Below are 19,883 nucleotides of genomic sequence, written 5' to 3'. Positions count from 1 at the left end.
CAGCTATTCAGGAGACTGAGGCAGGACAATCAACTGGACCCAGGAGGTGGAGGTTGCTGTCAGCTGGGATCATACCACTGCACTCCAGCCTGGGCAACAGAGTAAGACTCTGTCTCACAAAATAAATAAATAAAAAATAATAAGAGGCCAGACACAGAAGCTCAAGCCTGTAATGTCAACACTTAGGGAGGCTGAGGTGGAAGGGTCACTTGGGCGCAGGAGTTCAAGCCCAGCCTGGGCAATACAGCACAACCCTGTCTATAAACAATTTAAAAATGGGGCCAGGGTGGTGGCTCACACCTATCATCCCGGCACTTTGGGAGGCTGAGGTGGGCAGATCATGAGGTGAGGAGTTCGAGATCAGCCTGACCAACATGGTGAAACCCCGTCTCTACTAAAAACTATAAAAATTAGCCAGGTGTGGTGGCGCATGCCTGTAATCCCAGCAACTTGGGAGACTGAGGCAAGAGAATTGCTTGAACCTGGGAGGTGGAGGTTGCAGTGAGCCAAGATTGTACCACTGCACTCTAGCCTGGGCGACAGAGCGAGACTCCACCTCAGAAAAAAAACAAACACACACAAAATGTTAAATTCACCAGGAGGCCAGCTGCGGTGGTTCATGCCTGTAATCCCAGCCCAGGAGTTTGAGGCTGTAGTGAGCTATGACTGCATCACCGTACTCCAACCTGGGCAACAGAGACCCCGTCTCTGGAAAAAACCAGTAACAACAGGACCTGGTTATTGGGCGCTGATGGCCATGCTAAGTGCTTTCTGTGCATTTTTTCCAGTCCTGGGCTCCTAGGCGTAGGTGTGGAGGCTTGGAAAGGCGAGGTGGCTGGCCTGAGGTGCCAGAGCAATCCCGCTTGGCCTGCGCTGAGCTCTGCGGCTGTCGGCAGCCACATCATTTCTATCGAAGTGACAGGTTGTCCAGGGCACTGGAGAGGGTTTTTCCTTCTGGGATCCCATGACGAGAAAGTAACGGGGAAGGGAGCACGCCTAGACACCACTTGGACCCGAGGGAAAGCTCTTTTCTCAAAACTCCATAGCTCTGACTCTTCTAGTTGCCCCAGCTGTTTGAAAAATGATCACTCCCCAAGAACACATCTTGATAATGTCCTTTTAATTGTACTCTTTTCAAAAAAGCATCTCCTTTCTCAGTTAAAATAAAACAGACAAGGCATGATGAAGACCGGCTCTAGCCCACACCAGGCAGTGACCTCGGTCCTGGGGGAGGCCAGGCCGGGCTCTTCCAAGGCCTCCTCCCTGGGGAGCCCAGCACTGGGGCCGGTGGCAGGGCAGGCTCTCCCTGTCAGAACCCCCAGCCCCCATCCCAGCCCTTCAGAAGGACTGGGCCTCTGTGTCCCTTCAGTGGGAAGCCACCTTGGACACACGCAGTCATTCAGGTGGACATGAGGCCACTCTTCTCGCCCTTGACCTTGAGGAACTCAGCCATGCTAGAGAAATACTTCTGGTTGGCCTCAGCCACCTTCTTCTCTGCCGCCTGCGGGTTCACAATCTCCAGGCCCTGGGCAGGTGAGGGAGACAGGATGGTGGGTTGGGTGAGGAGAAGGCCCCAACTGTGACCCATCAGAGCCCCCCAGGCCCTTCCCCGTGGTACTCAGGCCTTGGGTGGGCATGAGACAGTTTGCCTGTCCCTGGAGTTGCCCTGTCTTGGGAGGTTCTGACTCAGTGGGTCTCGGGGGAGAGGCTGGGGAGGAACCAGGGCGCCTAGATTTGTACGAAGTTCCTCGGGGGTGCTAAAAACAACCGACGCTTGAGAACAGCCAATCCTGCCCAGTTTCTGCATGAGGAAACTGAGTCCCTGGGGGACGTGGCTGGCCCGAGGTCCCAGCACAAATCACACCAACACCACCGACGATCACAGTGGCCAGCGATGGGAGCCAACACCTGGCTGGCACTTCCTAAATATTTTCAAGGCAACAGAGCAAGCCCCTGTCTCTAAAAAAAATAAATAAATAACAGGACCCAGTCATCGGGCTCCAGTGGTGAGCCCAGTGCCAAGTGCTTCCTGTGCATTCTTTTCAGTCCTGAGCACCTCATGGCAGAGGAGGGGAGGCTTGGAAAGGCACAGCCACTGGCCTCATCTTCTCAAAGAGGCCCTCCCTGGCTGCTCCAAAACGAGAGCTCCCCGTCCCACCTCCTACCTCCCACCTCCTCCCCTCCCTGACATTTCCGCCTTCTACTACATTGGACATCCTACTGAGCTGTCTGTGCCCGGCCACCCACTGGCTCCCTGAAGGTAAGACTTGTCTCTCTCATTCATCGCTTCATCCCCAGAGCTGGGAACACCGATGGAACTCAGTAGGTGCTCCACAGACATCCACGGACTGAGCAAATGAGCTCGCTGCTGTCTCGCCCCCATGTGCAGGCTCGCCCTGCTCTGTGGATGGTAAACCGAGGCTCCGACGATGCGGTGACTGCCATGCTCCACGCCACTCACTGCTGACTGGCTGGGGCCTGGACCCACACGTGACATCCAAGCCCACCTAGCCAGGAACTTTCTTGAGTGGGGTCCTGAGGTTACCTTAACCGCCCTGGCCATTTTGAACTGGAAGGCCTGGAGGCTGAGCAGTGTAACCAGCTCACGGCCCCACAGAGAGGAACTGGATGCCCTGGACACAGCCGTGGGCCTGGTTCTAAAGCGGTGCGTGCTCACGAGGACTGCTCAGCACTGGCCTCTCGTCTCTGCTGACCTCTTCCTGTGTGCCAGGAGCTGTCTACGTCCTCTGAATACCTCGTCACCACGCCCTCCACGACAGCCCTGTGAGGGGACTCATCCTGGCCGGCTTCACAGGGGCAGAGGGCAAGGGGCCTTGCCAAGGTCTTGGGGCTGGGGACAGCCGGCCCAGGACAGGTACCTGGAGTGGGGTGAAGGCCACGCTGGAGGCCGTGCCCGAGGAGCGGTCGCGGATGGTGGACTTCCCGCCGTACACGACGCTCTGCTTCTGCAGGGTCCGCTGTGGGGAGGACAGGGAGGCTGCGATCTGGGCTCCCCCCACCCTGTGTCTCGGTCCCCAGCCCCACCCAGGTCTGCCCATACCTGCAGCGTCTTGGAGATCCTCGCCTTGGTGGCCTCGTTGACCTGCGTCTGCCGCACGCGCCCACTGCCCGACTTGCCCAGGTGGCCCAGGCTGAATCCCAGGTCCTCCTGGTAGGCGTCCTCCTCAATCTAGGAGGAAGGGGAGGCACCCTGCAGTTCAGTGACCACGCCCTGCCCTCCACCCACTGAGGCACCCCCTCGGCCAGCTGGAAGCCCAGCAGTCACCAGCCGGCTGGTCCCACGGGCACCTGCTCAGGTACCCACTTGGCCCGGCTGAGGCCTGAGGGCCCCCACAAGCGGGGGATGCTGGGGAGCCTGAGAGGGGCCGGGTCCTAGCACTGCTCTGTGAGCTGAGTCAAGAGGCCATTCCTTCCTTCCTCGTGTGGATTGGGGGGTGTCAGGAACCAGAACAGGTTTCATAGGATGAGGTGGCCTCTGAGTTGGGTCTTGCGGGACCAAGGGGGATGATGTTGGGATAACAGAGGAGACTGGCGGGGCCCAGGAACGGGGCGGCCATGCAGCAGGGCACTGCAGAGCCTCTGGGCAGGGAGGAACCGGCCAAGGAGCCTGGGGCGATGGGAAGCTGCAGGGGCTCTAAGCGCAGGAGACACAGGCTCCCAGGGTTACAAGGGTCACTTTGGGGCTGAATGGATGGAAATGAGAGTAGAGGCTGGGGGATGAGGGAAGAGGCTGGGACAGCACCCTAGACATGAGCCAGGGCCACAGGACGAGAGGAGGGACGGTGGCAGGAGGCAGAGGGCGGTGGCGGCTGGCTGCCTGTGGGGGTGAGGAGGGCGCTGGGGGAGTCTGACCTCTCCAAAACTCATCCGGTTGGCCTGCTTCCGGATCTCTGTCAGCCCCAGCCGCTCCTTCATCTTGCGGTACCTGGGGACGGTGTGGGCGGGCGGTGCCAGGGAGTCAGCTGGGAGGAGGACGCCGGCCTCTCCCCTCCATGACCCCCACGCCTACTGGACCCCCAGGGCCCCTCACCTGCGGCCGCCTCGCTTCTTCCGCTGCCCATCCAGGGGCGCAGGCAGCGGCTTCACCTGCTTCACGGGGGGCGGCTCCTGCCACTTGTCAAATTTGCGTTCGATCTCATCCTTCAGTTCGTAGCCCACCTGGGGAGGGCGAGGGGGAGGTCCTGCAGCTGCTCACGTGCGCCGCCCACCCAGACCTCCTCTGTCCGCCGTCCGCCTGTCCACCGAGCAGACAGACCGCCCACGCCAGGGCTCCGTCCCCGCTCCGGGGCAGACAGACCGCCCACGCCAGGGCTCCCTCCCCGCTCCGGGGCAGACAGACCGCCCACGCCAGGGCTCCGTCCCCGCTCCGGGGCTCTGGGTTTTCAGTTCCGTCAACAACCGGATGGCCTCATCTCGGCTCACACCTCTCCTCTTGGATTTTTTTTTTTAAGACAGAGAGTCTTGCTCTGTCGCCCAGGCTGGAGTGCAGTGGCATGGTCTCAGCTCACTGCAAGCTCCGCCTCCCGGGTTCACCCATTCTCCTGCCTCAGCCTCCCGAGTAGCTGGGACTACAGGCACCCGCCACCACACCCGGCTAATTTTTTGTATTTTCAGTAGAGACAGGATTTTACCATGTTGGCCAGGCTGGTCTCTAACTCCTGACCTCGTGATCTGCCCACTTCGGCCTCCCAAAGTGCTGGGATTACAGGCGTGAGCCACCATGCCCAGCCTTCCTCTGGGTTCTGTACCCTGTAAACAACTGTCTCCTTGACATTGGGATCGTTAACAGGCCCTTCAAACGTAACAGGGCCAAGCAGAATTTCTGCTCCTCCTCCCCAGCCTTCCACCGTCTGCCTTCCTTCTCCCCGTACAAGCAAACGGCAACGCCCGAGAGCCGGGCAGCTGACTCCACTGTCTCTCTCCCACGCCGCAGGTCCCCAGGGGCTCCTCCTTCAGAACCAATACCAAATTGGCCCCCTTCAGCCCCTCCACTGCAGCCAGCGTTTGCCCCGGGATGCGCAGCCTCCATGCTGCCTGCCCCTGGATTCCGCCAGCCTCCCTCTCCAGGGCTCGCGCCCAGCCCTCACAGGGCCTTTGCAATCGTCATTCCCCTGCTTGAAGACTCTTCCCCTCAGTATCCATGCCTTTTGCTCCCTGGTTTCACTCTCAGGTCTGTTAAACCTCACCTCCCCCTTTAGAGCCTCGGCCTTTGACATCCTAAACCTCACCAGAGCCCTTGTTTTCCCCGACGCCCCAGTTAAACCTCAACTCAGGAGCCCTGTCTTCCCTCGATCGCCCCAGTTAAACCTCACCTCAGAGCTCCTGTCTTCCCCGGTCTCCCAGTTAAACCCTCACCTCCTCAGAGCCCTGGGTCTTCCCCCACGTCCCAGTTAAACCCTCACCTCCTCAGGGCTCTAAGTCCTCCCTGACATCCCAGGTAAATCAGCACCTAATGTCGCCCCCACCCCAACCCCCTTTCTTTTTCTTCTTGGTGTTGACTTAGCACCGCTAGACGCAGGACAGATTTCACCTGTTGACTGTCTCCTCGACCCGGCCCCAAGAAGAATGTCGCTGCCACGGGGCAGGGCTCCTGTCTGTGCTACTCACAGCTGCACCCCCCACACCCAGACCAGGGGTGAGATGGGGAGAGGGAAAGGAGAAGAGGGGGACAGGGAACACCTGAACGCCATGCCAGGCTGGGTGCTTGGCAAACGACAGTTCACAAGACAGAAAATGTGTCTCCTCTCCCGAGTACGTCTACCAAGGAAGACAGAAAGTAACTGAACAATTACTTGAATAACATCCCCTGTTGCAGCGGGGACAGATCCTGGTGCGGAAGACAAATTATACCCCCACCAACACACACATGCCCAAGGAGGTCCATGTTCTAATTCCCAGAACCTCTGAATATCACCTCACAGGGCAAAAGGGACGTGAAGAGATTAAGAAGGATATTAAGGATTGTGAGCTGGGAAGACTATCCTGGACCATCTGAGTAGGCTCAGTATAGCCACAAGGGCCCTTAAAATAGAGGGGGGAACAAAAACAGAGGCCAGATATGAGACAGAAGCAGGGTCAGAGAGAGGTCTGAGGGTGCTATGCAGCTGGCTCCGCACACAGAGGGAGGGCCACGAGCTAAGGGGTGCCAGTGACCCCTAGAAGTTGGAAAGACAAGGGAATGGATTATCCCTTCACTCCCCCAGAAGGAACCCTCCGGGCTGACACCCTGACTTCAACTCAGTGAAACTCATTTTAGACTTCTGACCTACCGGACCACAGATAATAAACCTGCACTGTTTTTTTATTTTGTTTTTTTTTTTTTTTTTTTTTTTGAGACGGAGTCTCGCTGTGTCGCCCAGGCTGGAGTGCAGTGGCCGGATCTCAGCTCACTGCAAGCTCCGCCTCCCGGGTTTTTACGCCATTCTCCTGCCTCAGCCTCCCGAGTAGCTGGGACTACAGGCGCCCGCCACCTCGCCCGGCTAATTTTTCGTATTTTTTAGTAGAGACGGGGTTTCACCGTGTTAGCCAGGATGGTCTCGAACTCCTGACCTCGTGATCCGCCCGTCTCGGCCTCCCAAAGTGCTGGGATTACAGGCTTGAGCCACCGCGCCCGGCCGAGATGGGGTTTTACCATGTTGGCCAGGCTGGTCTCAAACTCCTGACCTTGTGATCCGCCCACCTCGGCCTCCCAAAGTGCTGGGATTACAGGCGAGAGCCACCGCGCCCGGCCAAACCTGCACTGTTTTACGCCAGTAGGTTTGTGCTACTTTCCAACAGCAGCCCTAGAAAATGAACCCACTGGGGAAAGGGCACCTGCCCCAGGGAGGGTGGGCAGAAGCACTGCCCCTGCCTTGGTGGACAGTGCTTGCTGGGGTGGGCTCCCTGCTGAGGGCTCTCCCCGCAGAGACACTCCAGGCCCAGAGGAAAAGATGCCCGGCCGCCCCTCACCTTCCCCTCCTCACCTTCCCCCCTTCACCTTCCCCCGCTCACCTTCCCCTCCGTGCTCTCGTGGAAACTGTCCACACGGGCTGCCAACGTGCACTTGGCAGCCACCAGCCGGGCCGCTTTCCGCCGGAGATCCTGGAGCAATGGAAAACGGGGGTGGAATCTGTGTGAGACAGACAGATAGAGGTAATAGCAAAGCAACCACGGGCACTTCTCCTCCAGCTCTACCCCGGGTCCCGGAAGGGGGCTGTCCACCCGTGGGCTCTCGAGGCGTGTGCTCCTAGCTCCCACTTCACAGGAAGAGGGGATGAGGGCAGGGCACAGAGCCACGTCCCAGCTGGTAAGTGGCAGAGTCAGGTAAGGATGACAGTAAGACACGCTGACGATGAGGACAGTGGTAACTGTGGAGACACCGGGGGGGGGGGGGGGGGAGTGCGCTCAGCCTGGATGCCAGCCCCGTGCTAAGTATGCCCCTTGGATCATCTCATCAAATATGCAAATATCAGGCTGGTGTGATCACTGCACCCCCTTTTCAGATGTGGAAACCAAGGCTTCAAGTCATGTGGCCGGAAAGACAGCCAGCAGGTGATGGAGCCAGAGTTCCAATCCAGACTGCAAACAGAGCCCAGCTGTCAGCCGCAGTGCAGCGATGGCCAGCCCTGGCCTCCCTTACAGGCCTGTGATGTCTACGGCCTGTGCCTGGACTGATGTGAGATGGGCAAATGAGGAGGCAGAGGCCTGGTGACAAGACACCAGGCTCCCTGGGGCAGGTTTAACCCACATGCCTCGGGCTGTGAGGCGGTGGCGATGGCAGGAGTGCAGTGAGGCGGCTGGAGCCCCGAGCCCCAGGCCCACAGTCCTGGGTTCTATCGCCCGCTCTCCCTCCTCCCAGGATGGGGCGACCTGCCAGCCTCCCTGGGTGTGTTCCAGTAGCAGTGCCTGACCTAAAGAGTCACAGAAAAAACCAAAACAAAAAAAAAACCTACACAGGCCTGGGGGTGGGGCCAGGAAACAACCACCTGGCCTTGTCCATCAGTGCTATTGTTCTCCCCATCCCTGGGGGAGGCCGGGCAGGGCACAGGGCCATGAGCCTGAGGTCACTTGCCACAGTCGGACACAGCAGGGTCTGGACCCAGGCCTGAACCCAGGCCTGTCTGTCCCAGAGCCTGTCTTGCTTATGTTTCTGTTTTTTGTTTTTTTTTTTTTTGAGACAGAGTCTCACTCTGTCGCCCAGACTAGAGGGCAGTGGTGTGATCTTGGCTCCTGCAACTTCCATCTCCTGGGTTTAAGCGATTCTCCTGCCTTAGCCTCCCAAGTAGCTGGAATTGTAAGTGTGCGCCACCATACCTGGCTCATTTTTTTGTATTTTTAGTAGAGATGGGGTTTCACCGTGTTAGCCAGGATGGTCTCGATCTCCTGACCTCAGATGATCTGCCCGCCTCGGCCTCCCAAAGTGCTGGGGTGACAGGCGAGAGCCACCACTCCCGCCTCCTGGTTGTGTTCTAGGCCCCCACTTGTGACCCTCACAACAGCAGCGTGAGACGCGCCTGAGACGGGAGGTGGAGGATGCTGGGAGCAACCCCGAGGGGAGGGACCCTGGCTCTGGGCCGGACTGCCCAGACTCAGACCAGCTCCACCGCCTGTGGGGTCCCGGACTGCCCAGACTCAGACCAGCTCCACTGCCTGCAGGGTCTCGGACAAGTCTGACTTTCGGTGCCTCGGTTCCCTCATCTGTGAAATGGGTGGCGGGGGTGTTGAAGGAGCAGAGGAGAAACAGGATCTCCCTTAGAGAGTTGTGAGGACTCGCGGTGGCTCAAGCCTGTCATCCCAACACTTTGGTAGGCCGAGGCGAGCGGATCATGAGGTCAGGAGATCGAGACCATCCTGGCTAACACGGTGAAACCCTGTCTCTACTAACAATACAAAAAATTAGCCAGGCGTAGTGGTGCGCACCTGTAGTCCCAGCTACTCGGAGGCTGAGGCAGGAGAATGACATGAACCCGGGAGGCAGAGCTTGCAGTGAGCTGAGATCCGGCCACTGTACTCCAGCCTGGGCGACAGAGCGAGACTCCATCTCAAAAAAAAAAAAAAAAGAGAGTTGTGAGGACTCAATGAGATCACCAAATGTTTCCAAAGCTCCACTCACAGCCAGCTCTGCTTGTTGCACGTATTCCCACCACTGCTATGACTAAAATGCCTTCTGATAATAACCAGTCGTCAATGTTTTCTTTTAGTCTGCTTTTAAAAACTGCAAACCTGTTTAGACAGCTTAATTTCATTACCACGAATGGGAGATTATTCAATAAAAATAAGTATGCAGTGATTAAAATAAAAACCACCGTCTTTGTGTCACTGAAATTCATGGTCTGTGCCACTGAAGGGAGATGATCTGTGTTCTAGGAGACATCAGGAGGATGATGTGAAACTCGCTGCCACAGAATCAAATGACACTGAAGATGACAGTAACAGGAATAACACTGGCAGCGGCTCCGTGTAGCAGAGAATTTCGCCTTGCCCAGGAAGAGGTTTGGCCTTTGCCCGGGGGTCCTGGGTGGTGGTCCTTGCTGGCTGGGGCCCTGGGGTAGCCACAGTGTGGTTTAGGGTAACTGGAGCTGGCCACGCAGGAAAGTCCAACCACGTGGTTCAGCGTGGGGGCTCTGAGTTATGGGGCATCATCTGACCTGGAGACAGACCAGCCACACGGCAACACAGTCGTGTCTACACAGCAGAGCCACAATAAAGACTGAACACCAAGGCCCAGGCAAGCGTCCCTGGCCCAGGCTGAAGTGCAGTGGCGCAATCTTGGCTCGCTGCAACCTCCGCCTCCCGGGCGCAAAGTATCCTCCCATCTCAGCCTCCCAAGTAGCTGGGATGACAGGCAAGCGCTGCCACACCGGGTTGATTTCCAATCCCATTGGAATCAAGACAAAAAAAAGAGTCGGGGTCTCACTATGTTGCCCAGGTTAGTCTTAAACTTCTGGCCTCAAGTGATGCTCCCGCCTCGGCCTCGCAAAGTGCTGGGATTACAGGTGTGAGCCACCGTGCCCCACCAGGCTGGCGGCCCTGTGTGTGTGCTGTCAGGCATCGATGCTGGGAGGGCGATGTGTCCTGACTGCAGGGAGAGGACACATCGCCCTCCGAGGTTGGTGACCTCTCCTGCTCCTCCTGTGTGTCTCTCCCTGTGGCTAATGTTAATTTGTTATAAACTATAGTCCCCAGCACAGCAGCCCTCAGGTTCTTTCCAGTGACGGTGGCCTTCGGAGCAGCTGCTAACCCAGCGCTGCTTGTCGTAAGCTAGGCCTGCCTTGTAAGGGCTTCATTTGCATTGAGCCCTCGTCCCAACTCATGAAGCGGGCGCTGTGCTCCCATTTGCGAGGGGAGGAGACTGAGGCACAGGGCACTCACGCCTCTTGCCCACAGTCACCCGACAGGTGTGATGCAGAACCCTGGCTCTCACATCCCATGCTACCCTGTTCCCGGCTCCTGAGTGCTACTGTCAGCTGGGCCAGATGGTGGGGGTGGCTGCTCAGGCCGTCTGGGCAGGCAGAAGGCTCCAGGGGAGCCGGGGGAGGGGCCGTGACGCAGTGGGCTCACCGGGGGCAGGGACTGCACAATGTCACTGTGGTAGATGTAGCCGGTGTGGGGCAGCACTGAGGTAGACGAGAAGCCCGACAGCGTCTTGCGCTGGGCCCCGAGCAGCATGATGTTGCAGGCGGGCATCTTGGAGAGGTTGGTCAGGCCGCCGGCCACACCTGCGGTGGGAGGAGGACAGGGGCGGTCAGAAGAAAGCGGGGGAGGTGGGGGTGCGCACATCTGCCTGGGGGCTCGACATGTGCCAAGCACCTTTACATGAGGTTCTGGCTGGATTCCTCGGTGGCCCTGCCAGGCGGGTGACCTGGCCCATTCCGCGAGGGGCAGACGCAAAGGAGGCTCAGAGAGGGAGGGCAGCTGGCCTGGGGTGCAGGGAGGAGGCCCCCAACAGGCAACTGACCACCACGTTTGTGCTAAGCCACACTACCCCCATTCCAGGGATGTCTGTGTTTTGGAACCATTTTCACCAAACCAGGAGCTCCCTGACAACAGGGCCTGGGTGTGGTCATCTCCGGGTTTCCGGCACAGGGGAGGGAGGACGAGCTGTGGGTGAGTGTTTCTCCCAGACGAGGCTTTGCTGTGGGCCAGGCTGGCTGCCCTCTGTGATGTCCAGGGAGACGGGGTGCTGAGGCCCAGGTGCCAAAGTCCCCATTCTATAGAAAAGGGAAGCAGCTTCCCCCAGATCACAGTGTCAGCAGAGCCTTGCTCCACGGGACCCAGCCCGGGGCCTCACCCATGATCTTGGCGGCCGTGGACGCCCCAATGATGATGGAGAGGTTGGGCGCGATGAAGGACATCCGGGACTCCACGTACTCGTAGATGCGGTGCTTGGAGGCGTTCAGCTCCAGCGCCATGTCACAGGCCTCCTCCAGCCGCTCCAGCTCCTCCTCCGACAGCTGCTGCCTGCAGGGGCGGGTGGGCCCAGCCTCCTGGGTCTCCCGCCTGCCTGGTGCCCAGCCCCCACCCTCTCAGTTCTGTGTGTGTGTGCGTGCGTGTGTGTGTGTGTGTGTGTGTGTGCGTATGCCCACCTGCGTGGGTAGCTTCAGCCTAATCCCCAGTCCCACTAGCCTGGGCCCGGCGCCTCCCTCCCAGCGGACATACCCCTGGGTGGTGGAGGCGGTGACGCTGACGACCATGATGGTGGCGTTGGTGAGGATCTGCTGCAGGTTCTCATTGTTCTTGCACTTGTCCAGGCTGTTGCCCAGCTCCTGGGCGCGAGCAGAGAAGACAGGGGAGGCTCAGGAACTCAGGAAGGCTTGAGAACCTCTCTGGCTCTGCACCTACTCAGGTCTCTTCTCGGGGACACTGGGAAAGTCAGGGTCTCCACACTGGGGGCCTCTCCTGCCTCCACCGCCTGAAGCATCCACACCGTCTGCTCTGCTTTGGAAGCGGAACCTGGGCAGAGCAGCGTCTGGGAAGACTGCGGCCTCACAAGCCTCTGCCTGTGTCAAGTCGGAGCACAAACCCGCGGCCTCGCTTCCCTGCAGGGTCTTCCCCCACCACCATCCTAACTTTTCTCGACACACGGGGACCGGCCTCTCCTGCCCTCACCTGTAATTTCCCCACCACCATCCTAACTTTCCCTGCACCGACCGCCTCCCTGCCCTCACCCGTGGCTTCCCCCACCACCATCCTTAACCCTTTCTGACACACGTAATCAGCCCTCTCCCCTGCTCCTCACCCGTGGCTTCCACCACCATCCTAATCCTTTCCCCGACAATATCGGGACCGCCCCTCTCCCCTCTGCCCTCACCACCTGCAGGGCGCCCCCACCACCATCCTGTTCTTTCCTCGACCATCGCAGACCGGGCCTTCCCGTCTCACGTATCCGCCTCTTTTCCGAAACCCTTCCTTGGCTTTCTTCATGAGACCTTGCTCAGTGTGATCCGACTGCCTTTGCGGAAAATCGAGATCCTTTTTGTTTTTCCCTTTATGAAATTTTGTTTTTCGAGATCGAAATTTGTTTGAAATTCGGAAGATCCTTTGTTGACCGATTGTCGAGCCCACTTATGCTCCCTTCGGAGACTGGGGTAGGAGGGGAGCCCCGAGAAAGTCCCATCCAGGCTCCGTCCCTCCCACGCTGGGCAGAGCAGGCCACTGAGCCTCCGTCCGCTCCTCTCCTTCATCTCCAGACCCCGAGGCCTCTGGGGGCGGGTCCGAGAGTGAGCCCTGCCTGCACCTTCACACCAGCAGAAGCACCCCTCCTCCTCTGCTCTCACCTTGACCGTGCGGATGTAATCCAGTGCATTGGGGACCAAGGACTCCAGTTCAGGGAATCTCTTCGAGTACTTATCCCGGATGAACTTATGGATGATGTCTAGGGTAAACGGGACGGCGGGCGTCAGGTGAGACGGGAGGCAGACTCTGCTGGTTGGCCCTAACACCCACGTCCCCTTCTTCCTTTAGTAACTGAAGCCCTGGCTTGTAGCCTGGCATACGGGCACCAGCATACAGGCTCCATTTCTCAGCCGCCCTTACCGCTAGGTGTGACCAGGGGAATTAGTTCTGGTCTGTAAAATGTGAGCTGCAGTGACATGTTCTTAAAAAAAAAGAAGTGCCTTGCTGGTGGGAATGCAGAGGCGACGGCTGGACGTGGGGCAGTCCCCTCGCACCACGAGGCAGGTGGCCGACCAACAAAATGGAAAGGGCTGGGGCCTTACAGGCAGCCAAGCGGCCACGCCATCCCCGAGTGCTCGCTCAGACTCATACGCGAGGGAGAACGCACTTCCTTCTTACTTACACCACTCCGTTACAGCAGGTGAACCTCCATCTGAGCTTGGGCTCAGCGGCAGGACCCTGGGAAAGGCCCGTGGGGAAGGGAGGGGGCATGAGGGGCGTCACAGAGGGCAGTCTCCGCCTCCCCCCAGCACTCACTTAGCTCGTTTTCGATCTCCACGGTCAGGTTGTTGGCATCCACGATGACGCGGTATTCAGGCGCTGCCTCCACCGGTCCCATCACTGTGAGGACACGGAGTGGCATGGGTGTGAGGATCTAAATCCCTACCCCCTCTCGGGTCCCACAGCTGGGGGAGACGGAGGATGAGGCTGGGAAGGGTCAGGAAGGAGGGGCTGAAGAGTAAACCAGGGACAGGCTGACGTCTGCCTCCCAGATCCTGCAGCTGGAGGAGGCGGAGGACGAGGCTGGAGGGGGTCAGGAAGGAGGGGTTGAAGAGTAAAGCAGGCGACAGGCTGACATCTGCAGACATCCCTGAACTTGTGTTCCTGCCTCCAATCCCTCTCCCTCCACACCAGTCTAGACTTGACCCTACCTGCCCTGGAACTGACCGTCCGTCTGAAACCTCCTATGGCTCCCCATAGCCCCAAGGCTAATGACCAAGTCCCTAGACTGACATTCAAGGCCTGCCCAACTCCAGAAGCTCTGCAGGGACCAGTGCTGTGCCTGCGTTATCTATACCCACACCCGAGTACTCAGGACAGCACCTGGCACACAGGGAGCTGCCCAGTTCCTCTCTGCTGACTCAGCAACTCTGCGGTCTGGCCTCCCACCCTTCCCACCCCATCCTCTCATCCAGCCATAAAGGACTGGTCACAGTGCCCCAGACACCCACTCCTCCTGGCCTTTTTTTTTTGAGATGGAGTGTCACTCTTGTTGCCCAGGCTAGAGTGTAGTGGCACGATCTCAGCTCACTGCAACCTCCGCCTCCTGGGTTCAAGTGATTCTCCTGCCTCAGCCTCCCAAGTAGTTGGGATTACAGGCACCCGCCACCATGCCCCGCTAACTTGTTTTGTATTTTTAGTAGAGATGGGGTTTCACCATGTTGGGCAGGCTGATCTCGAACTCCCAACCTCAGGTGATCCACCAGCCTTGACCACCCAGTGCTGGGACGACAGGCATGAGCCACCATGCAAGGCCCCTCCTGGCCTTTGCATATGCTGTTCCCTCTCCCCAGAGCGTCCCTTACCCCATGTCTATTTCTGGAAAACCCTTCTTTGTGCTTTAGTAATAAGAGGCCAGGCACAGTGGCTCACACCTGTAATCCCAGCACTTTGGGAGGCTGAGGCAGGAGAACTGCTTGAGCCCAGGAGTTCAAGAGCAACCTGGGCAACATAGAGAGACCCCATCTCTAAAAATAATTAAAGAAAAAAAAATTAGCCAGGCATGGTGGTGTATGCCTGTGGTCCTAACTGCCTGGGAGGCTGAGGCAGGAACACCTGAGCCCAGAAGGTCATGGCTGCAGTGAGCTGTGATCGTGCCACTGCATTCCGGCCTGGGTGACAGAGTGAGACCCTGTCTCAAAAAACAAACAAAAAGATGTTGTGTTTAAATGTCATACAAATACTAACTGTCTGATGTCACAGCCAGTAGACAGCAGAGCTCAGACCTGACCCCAAGCAGGGTGGCTTCAGAATGTGTTCCTAACCCTGATGCTCAAAAGGCTCTTTAAGTCCTTAAGACTCCGGCAGTGACTCAGAATCCTTCCCTCCCTTTCTGGGAGGATCAGATGCCTCCTCTGTGTACCCGCAGCACTTGTGCACCTCCAGTAAACGGGGACTGCCACCTGCTTGTGAGGTGTTTCACGTCTTCCTCCCCCACCAGACACCAGGTATGACAGGGTCTGACTCCATCCCTGAGCCTGGCCTGACATCAGGAAATGTCACTTTCTGTGTCCCATAACTCTCTGGATGGAGAAATTCCTCGGCCTGGCATCTGGAACTCTGCAGGATCTGGCGCGCTCCAGAGCCTGCCCTCTCTCTCCAGATGCCTGAGGCCCCGGGCCTGCCGCTGTCTGGGCCTTCTCCCTTTCTTTGCCTGGTACATGCATTCACGCTCTAGAGTCCAATTCAGCTATCGATTCTTCCCTGGCACCTGGGGCAGGGTCAGCCAGTCCCTCCTGTGACTCCAGCGTCCCCAGCCTGGTACCACCCGCCGACAGCTGTCTGGAACCTGGCCTGCCTCTTCCACTAGACCTTGAGCACGTTGAGCGCAAAGACCCGGGCGATTCAACTGGGTGCCTGGGTGAACCTTAAAGCAAGCAAGCAGTGAGTCTCCCAAAACTCTGCCCTCTCACTACACTTCTTCCCCCAGAAACCTCCCATGGCTTCCTGTTGTCAACAAATTCCATTCAAGAAGAATGGGAAGGCTGGGCATGGTGGCTCACGCCTGTAATCCCAGCACTTTGGGAGGCCGAGGTGGGCGGATCACTTGAGGTCAGGAGTTCGAGACCAGCCTGGCCAACATGATGAAACCCCGTCTCTACTAAAAAATACAAAATAGCCAGGCGTGGTGGTGCACACCTGTCATCTCAGCTACTCAGGTGGCTGAGGGAGGAGAATCACTTGAACCCGGGAGGTAGAGGTTGCAGTGAGCCAAGATCACATCACTGCACTCCAGCCTGGGCAACAGAGGGAGACTCCGTCTCAAGGAAAACGGAAAAAAAAAAAGAATAGGAATGGTAACAGGACTGCCCTCCTAAGAGTGAGTCTGAGCACTCACGAGATAAGCTAGTATTCTCTCAATTTGGAAGTGAGAAAAGGTTTTAGGTGATTCTTTAATATATCTATTTTTATACGGTGACTTTGTCTTTGCAAATGATACCAGTTTTCCATTCATGGTAGCAATTTGCTTCCTTCTTAGATAAATTTAAGAGAAAAAGTCCCAGACTCAAAGAATACGTTAAGCAAATAATAGGACAAGTGGCTTATAGATGTGGCAAAAACCCTGTAACCGGTCATGTGAATCAGTGAAGTCTGGGAACCCTCAAGCTAAGTCCCAGCATGACCAGGCTCAGCATACAGAAAGGACGTAAGAAGCATGAGCTTCGCAATGCAGTATATGTTTAGTGGAAAAGGGAAGGGGTTGGGGAGAAACAAAAAAAAAAAAAAAAGAAGGCTCTGGAAAAGGCTGAGGGGGAGATATACCCAGCCACAAGCAGCCAGGGAGCCTAGGGGCCTGGCAGGAGACATAGGAGATGGGGAAGGGCAGAGAGTGGGAGGAAGCACCTTCTGAAGCTTTGGCTTGCTTGCTGATATACTCCTCAATCTTCATCATAATCTCAGCAAACTGCAGGAAAGGAGAGGAGAGTCAGAATCCAGGACTCTTCCAAAAGAAGCTGTGTCACCCCCTTCTGGGAGATTCTGTCTAGAGCCCCCTGGCTAGGAACGCCTCTTGTCCTCTTACCATCTTACTGTCCCATAGCTTGGCGATGGTCTTGACCGAATCCCCGGAAAGATCCAGCTGTGTCTCCTCCTGCACATCCTCGATGGCTGGCTCCTCCTCTTCCTCCCCATAGCTTCCTCCTTCCTCCTCTTCTGCTGCCTCTTCGAGATCAGCTAAGAGCTCATCTGCCAGAGACATCCTGAGGCCTGTGGGGAGGGAGAGCAGGGTTCCCTAAAAACTTGCCCCGACAAAGTCCCTCCTACTGGCGATGATTCTCCCCCAGAAAACCCTGGTCCTTCTTTATGAACCCCAGTAGCGTGCAGGCTCCACGACGACAGGTGCTTTAGTTTGTTTTGTTCACTGGCGAGTCTCCAGCTCCGACCTGTGCAAGACACAGCACACCCCTACGACCGCCACCTTGCTAAGACTTACCGGAACCAAGTGGTGTAGATTCCAAATGCATTTGCAAACTTTTTTTTTCCTTTCTTGCCTTTAGCCTTGAAAACATACTCTGAAATTCTTTGTTTCCCGCCTTTCCCACTAGACACTGTCTTGCACTGATGGCTTATCCATGTGCTTACTTAGAAGTTCCAGGGGCTAATCTTTGTTTATTTTTTTAAAGATGGAGTCTGGCTCTGTCACCCAAGTTGGAGCACAGTGGCACAATCTTGGCTCAATACAACCTCCACCTCCTGGGTTCAAGCGATTCTCCTGCCTCAGCCTCCCGAGTAGCTGGGATTACAGGCACCTGCCACTACGCCCAGCTATTTTTTTTTTTTTTTTTTTTGTAGAGTCAAAGTTTCACCATGTAAGCCAGGCTGGTCTTGAACTCTTGACCTCAAGTGAGGGACCCACCTTGGCCTCCCAAACCATTGGGATTACAGGCGTGAGCCACCGCGCCTGGCCGCAGGGGCTAATCTCGAAACAAACTAGGTATGGAAACCCAGCTGCAAAACTCCAGAGATTACCTCAAGGCGATCAGTCTAAAACCTGGCCATTACTGACATGATTCCAGCCCATGCTCCAGGTGGCTGTCTCAAGACAGCCTTCAGAGAAAGACACACATACCCTGTACCCAGCACCATTCCTGTATGCCTCCGATTCAGAGTTCCCCCTTTTAAGCCCCTCTCCCCGGCCTACAGTTTGAAACGGTCTTTTAAATACATTAGCTTGGCCATTTCTCATCTGCGACCATTTGATCAATAAAGCTTTACTTTCACCATCCCTCACTTCTCCTATTCTAGCCTCTGAGTAGCAGAAACTTGAGTTGGTTACATTATCAATTTCTTCCCACCTCCAGATCTTTGTACAAGGAGTCCCTTGTAACTAAGGTCACTAAGGTCGTTCTTTCCTTCGCTTTGTTTTTTCTTTTCTTTTCTTTTTTTTTTTTTTTTTGAAACAATGTCTTGCTCTGTTACCTAGGCTGCAGTGCTGTGGCGCCATCATAGCTCACTGCAGCCTCGACCACCTGGGCTCAAGCGGTTCTCCCGCCTCAGCCTCCCGATAGCTGAGATGACAGGCCCACACCAGCACACCCGTCTAATTTTTAAATTTTTCTGTAGAGAGGGGGTCTCACTGTGTTGCTCAGGCTGGTCTCAAACTCCTAGGGTCAAGTGATCCTTTCGCCTGGGCCACCCAAAGTGCTGGGATTACAGGAGTGACCCCCCGTGTCTGGCTCTCCTCACTCCTTAGCAGCCCGGCATCTCTTCAGCTTTCAGCTCTCACATTCCACCTCCCTGACCCACGGGCCCGCTTTAGACTAGAGGAGGTTGCTTTGTGATACGTGTCCCGCAGGCTCTGCGTGTCTACAGTAAGGCACTTCACACATTTGTGATTAATGAAGTAATTATTTGATAAAGCCTGTCTGCCAGGCATCAACCAAAGCTCTAAGAGGACAGGGAACAATTTTTGCACCTGCCACATCCCCAGGGCCACACCATGGTAGGCGCATATTAAGACTTTTGGGTAAACAAGCTGTAAAAGGCCGGGTACGATGGCTCATGCCTGTCATTCCAGCACTTTGGGAAGCCCAGCCGGGTGGATCACCTGAGGTGAGGAGTTCGAGACCAGTCTGGCCAACATGGTGAAACCCTGTCTCTACTAAAAATACAAAAAATTAGCCGGGTGTGGTGGCGGGCGCCTGTAATCTCAGCTACTCGGGAGGCTGAGGCAGGAGAATCGCTTGAACCCGGGAGGCGGAGGTTGCAGTGAACCGAGATCGCGCCACTGAACTCCACCCTGGGCAACAAGAGCGAAACTTCGTCTCAAACAAAACAAACAAACAAACTTGCCAGGCGCGGTGGGTCACGCCTGTAATCACAGCACTTTGGGACGCCGACGGGGGCGGATCAAGAGATCAGGAGTTCGAGACCAGCCTGACCAACATGGGGAAACCTCGTCCCTACTAAAAATACAAAAATTAGCCGGGCGTGGTGGCGCGCGCCTGTAATCCCAGCTACTCTGGAGGCTGAGGCAGGAGAATCGTTTGAACCCTGGAGACGGAGGTTGCAATGAGCCGAGATCGCGCCACTGCACTCCAACCTAGGCAACAGACCGAGACTCCGTCTCAAAACAAACAAACAACAACAACAAAAAAACCAAGCTGTAAAGGCCCGCCTTCCTCCTCACACACTTCTTCTCCCAGACCCAGGAGTCCGGCCTCCCGCTCCCCGCTCGTCTCCATCACACTCACCTCTCCTCTCCGCGCACCACTGTTTCTAGGAAATAAGCTTTCCCACAGCATTCGTCGCTCACCGATGACGTCTCATGCTCGCGCCGTTATAGAGGTAAAGCTACGCTCTGATTGGTCCCCGCTCGCGTTCCTGGCCGCGTTTGAAACAACAACTTTATTAGCACCTGGCACTAGGCGGAGAGAGGCGGTAAGCAGCGAGGAGGAAAGGGGCTAATCGAACTCACGGCCCGCTGTGGACCAATCCTGCTAAGCGGAGAATTGCTGTGGCCAGATGACGGGGCGTCGAGACAGGAAGAAAGACGTTGGCAACTCAGAGGACTGGTTGCGACGTTAGACAAGAAAGCAAGGCCTTTAAGCAGGGATTCGGGTTGGACGTCGGGGTGGGCCAAAGCGAAGCCGGAAATAGGAAACTACAACTCCCACAAGGCCTAGGGCCACGTCCCGCCGTCCTCGGCCCCTGAGCCTGATGGGACAAGTAGTTTTGCGAACGGCTTAATCTAGAGATTTAAGAGGTTG

The 19,883-nt window shown here is 56.7% G+C and overlaps 1 protein-coding gene across 2 annotated transcripts; it reads right to left on the bottom strand.

Moving 5' to 3' along the window:
- Positions 1-1,103: 1,103 nt before the first annotated feature.
- On the bottom strand, positions 1,104-19,733 carry PRPF31 (pre-mRNA processing factor 31). Of its 2 annotated transcripts, XM_031658999.1 has the most exons (14): positions 19,368-19,733; positions 16,697-16,881; positions 16,519-16,579; positions 13,432-13,515; positions 12,777-12,874; positions 11,659-11,765; positions 11,291-11,460; positions 10,561-10,718; positions 7,012-7,101; positions 4,052-4,179; positions 3,874-3,946; positions 3,062-3,190; positions 2,880-2,978; positions 1,104-1,525 (listed from the first exon to the last, which is right to left on the bottom strand). In XM_031658999.1, exons 2-14 carry the CDS (start codon positions 16,871-16,873, stop codon positions 1,400-1,402), a joined length of 1,500 nt encoding a protein of 499 aa, XP_031514859.1. In that variant the 5' UTR covers positions 16,874-16,881; positions 19,368-19,733; the 3' UTR covers positions 1,104-1,399. The 2 variants fall into 2 exon arrangements, with proteins under 2 accessions (XP_031514859.1, NP_001162344.1); NM_001168873.1 differs by lacking the exon at positions 19,368-19,733 and having other exon boundaries at positions 1,400-1,525; positions 16,697-16,873.
- Between the last annotated feature and the right edge of the window lie 150 nt (positions 19,734-19,883).

The sequence above is a fragment of the Papio anubis genome, chromosome 20 (assembly GCF_008728515.1).
Source record: "Papio anubis isolate 15944 chromosome 20, Panubis1.0, whole genome shotgun sequence".
NCBI classification, from domain to species: Eukaryota; Metazoa; Chordata; class Mammalia; order Primates; family Cercopithecidae; genus Papio; species Papio anubis.
The sequence above is the reverse complement of the archived record's forward strand: the minus strand, read 5'-3'. Positions and strand labels throughout refer to the sequence as shown.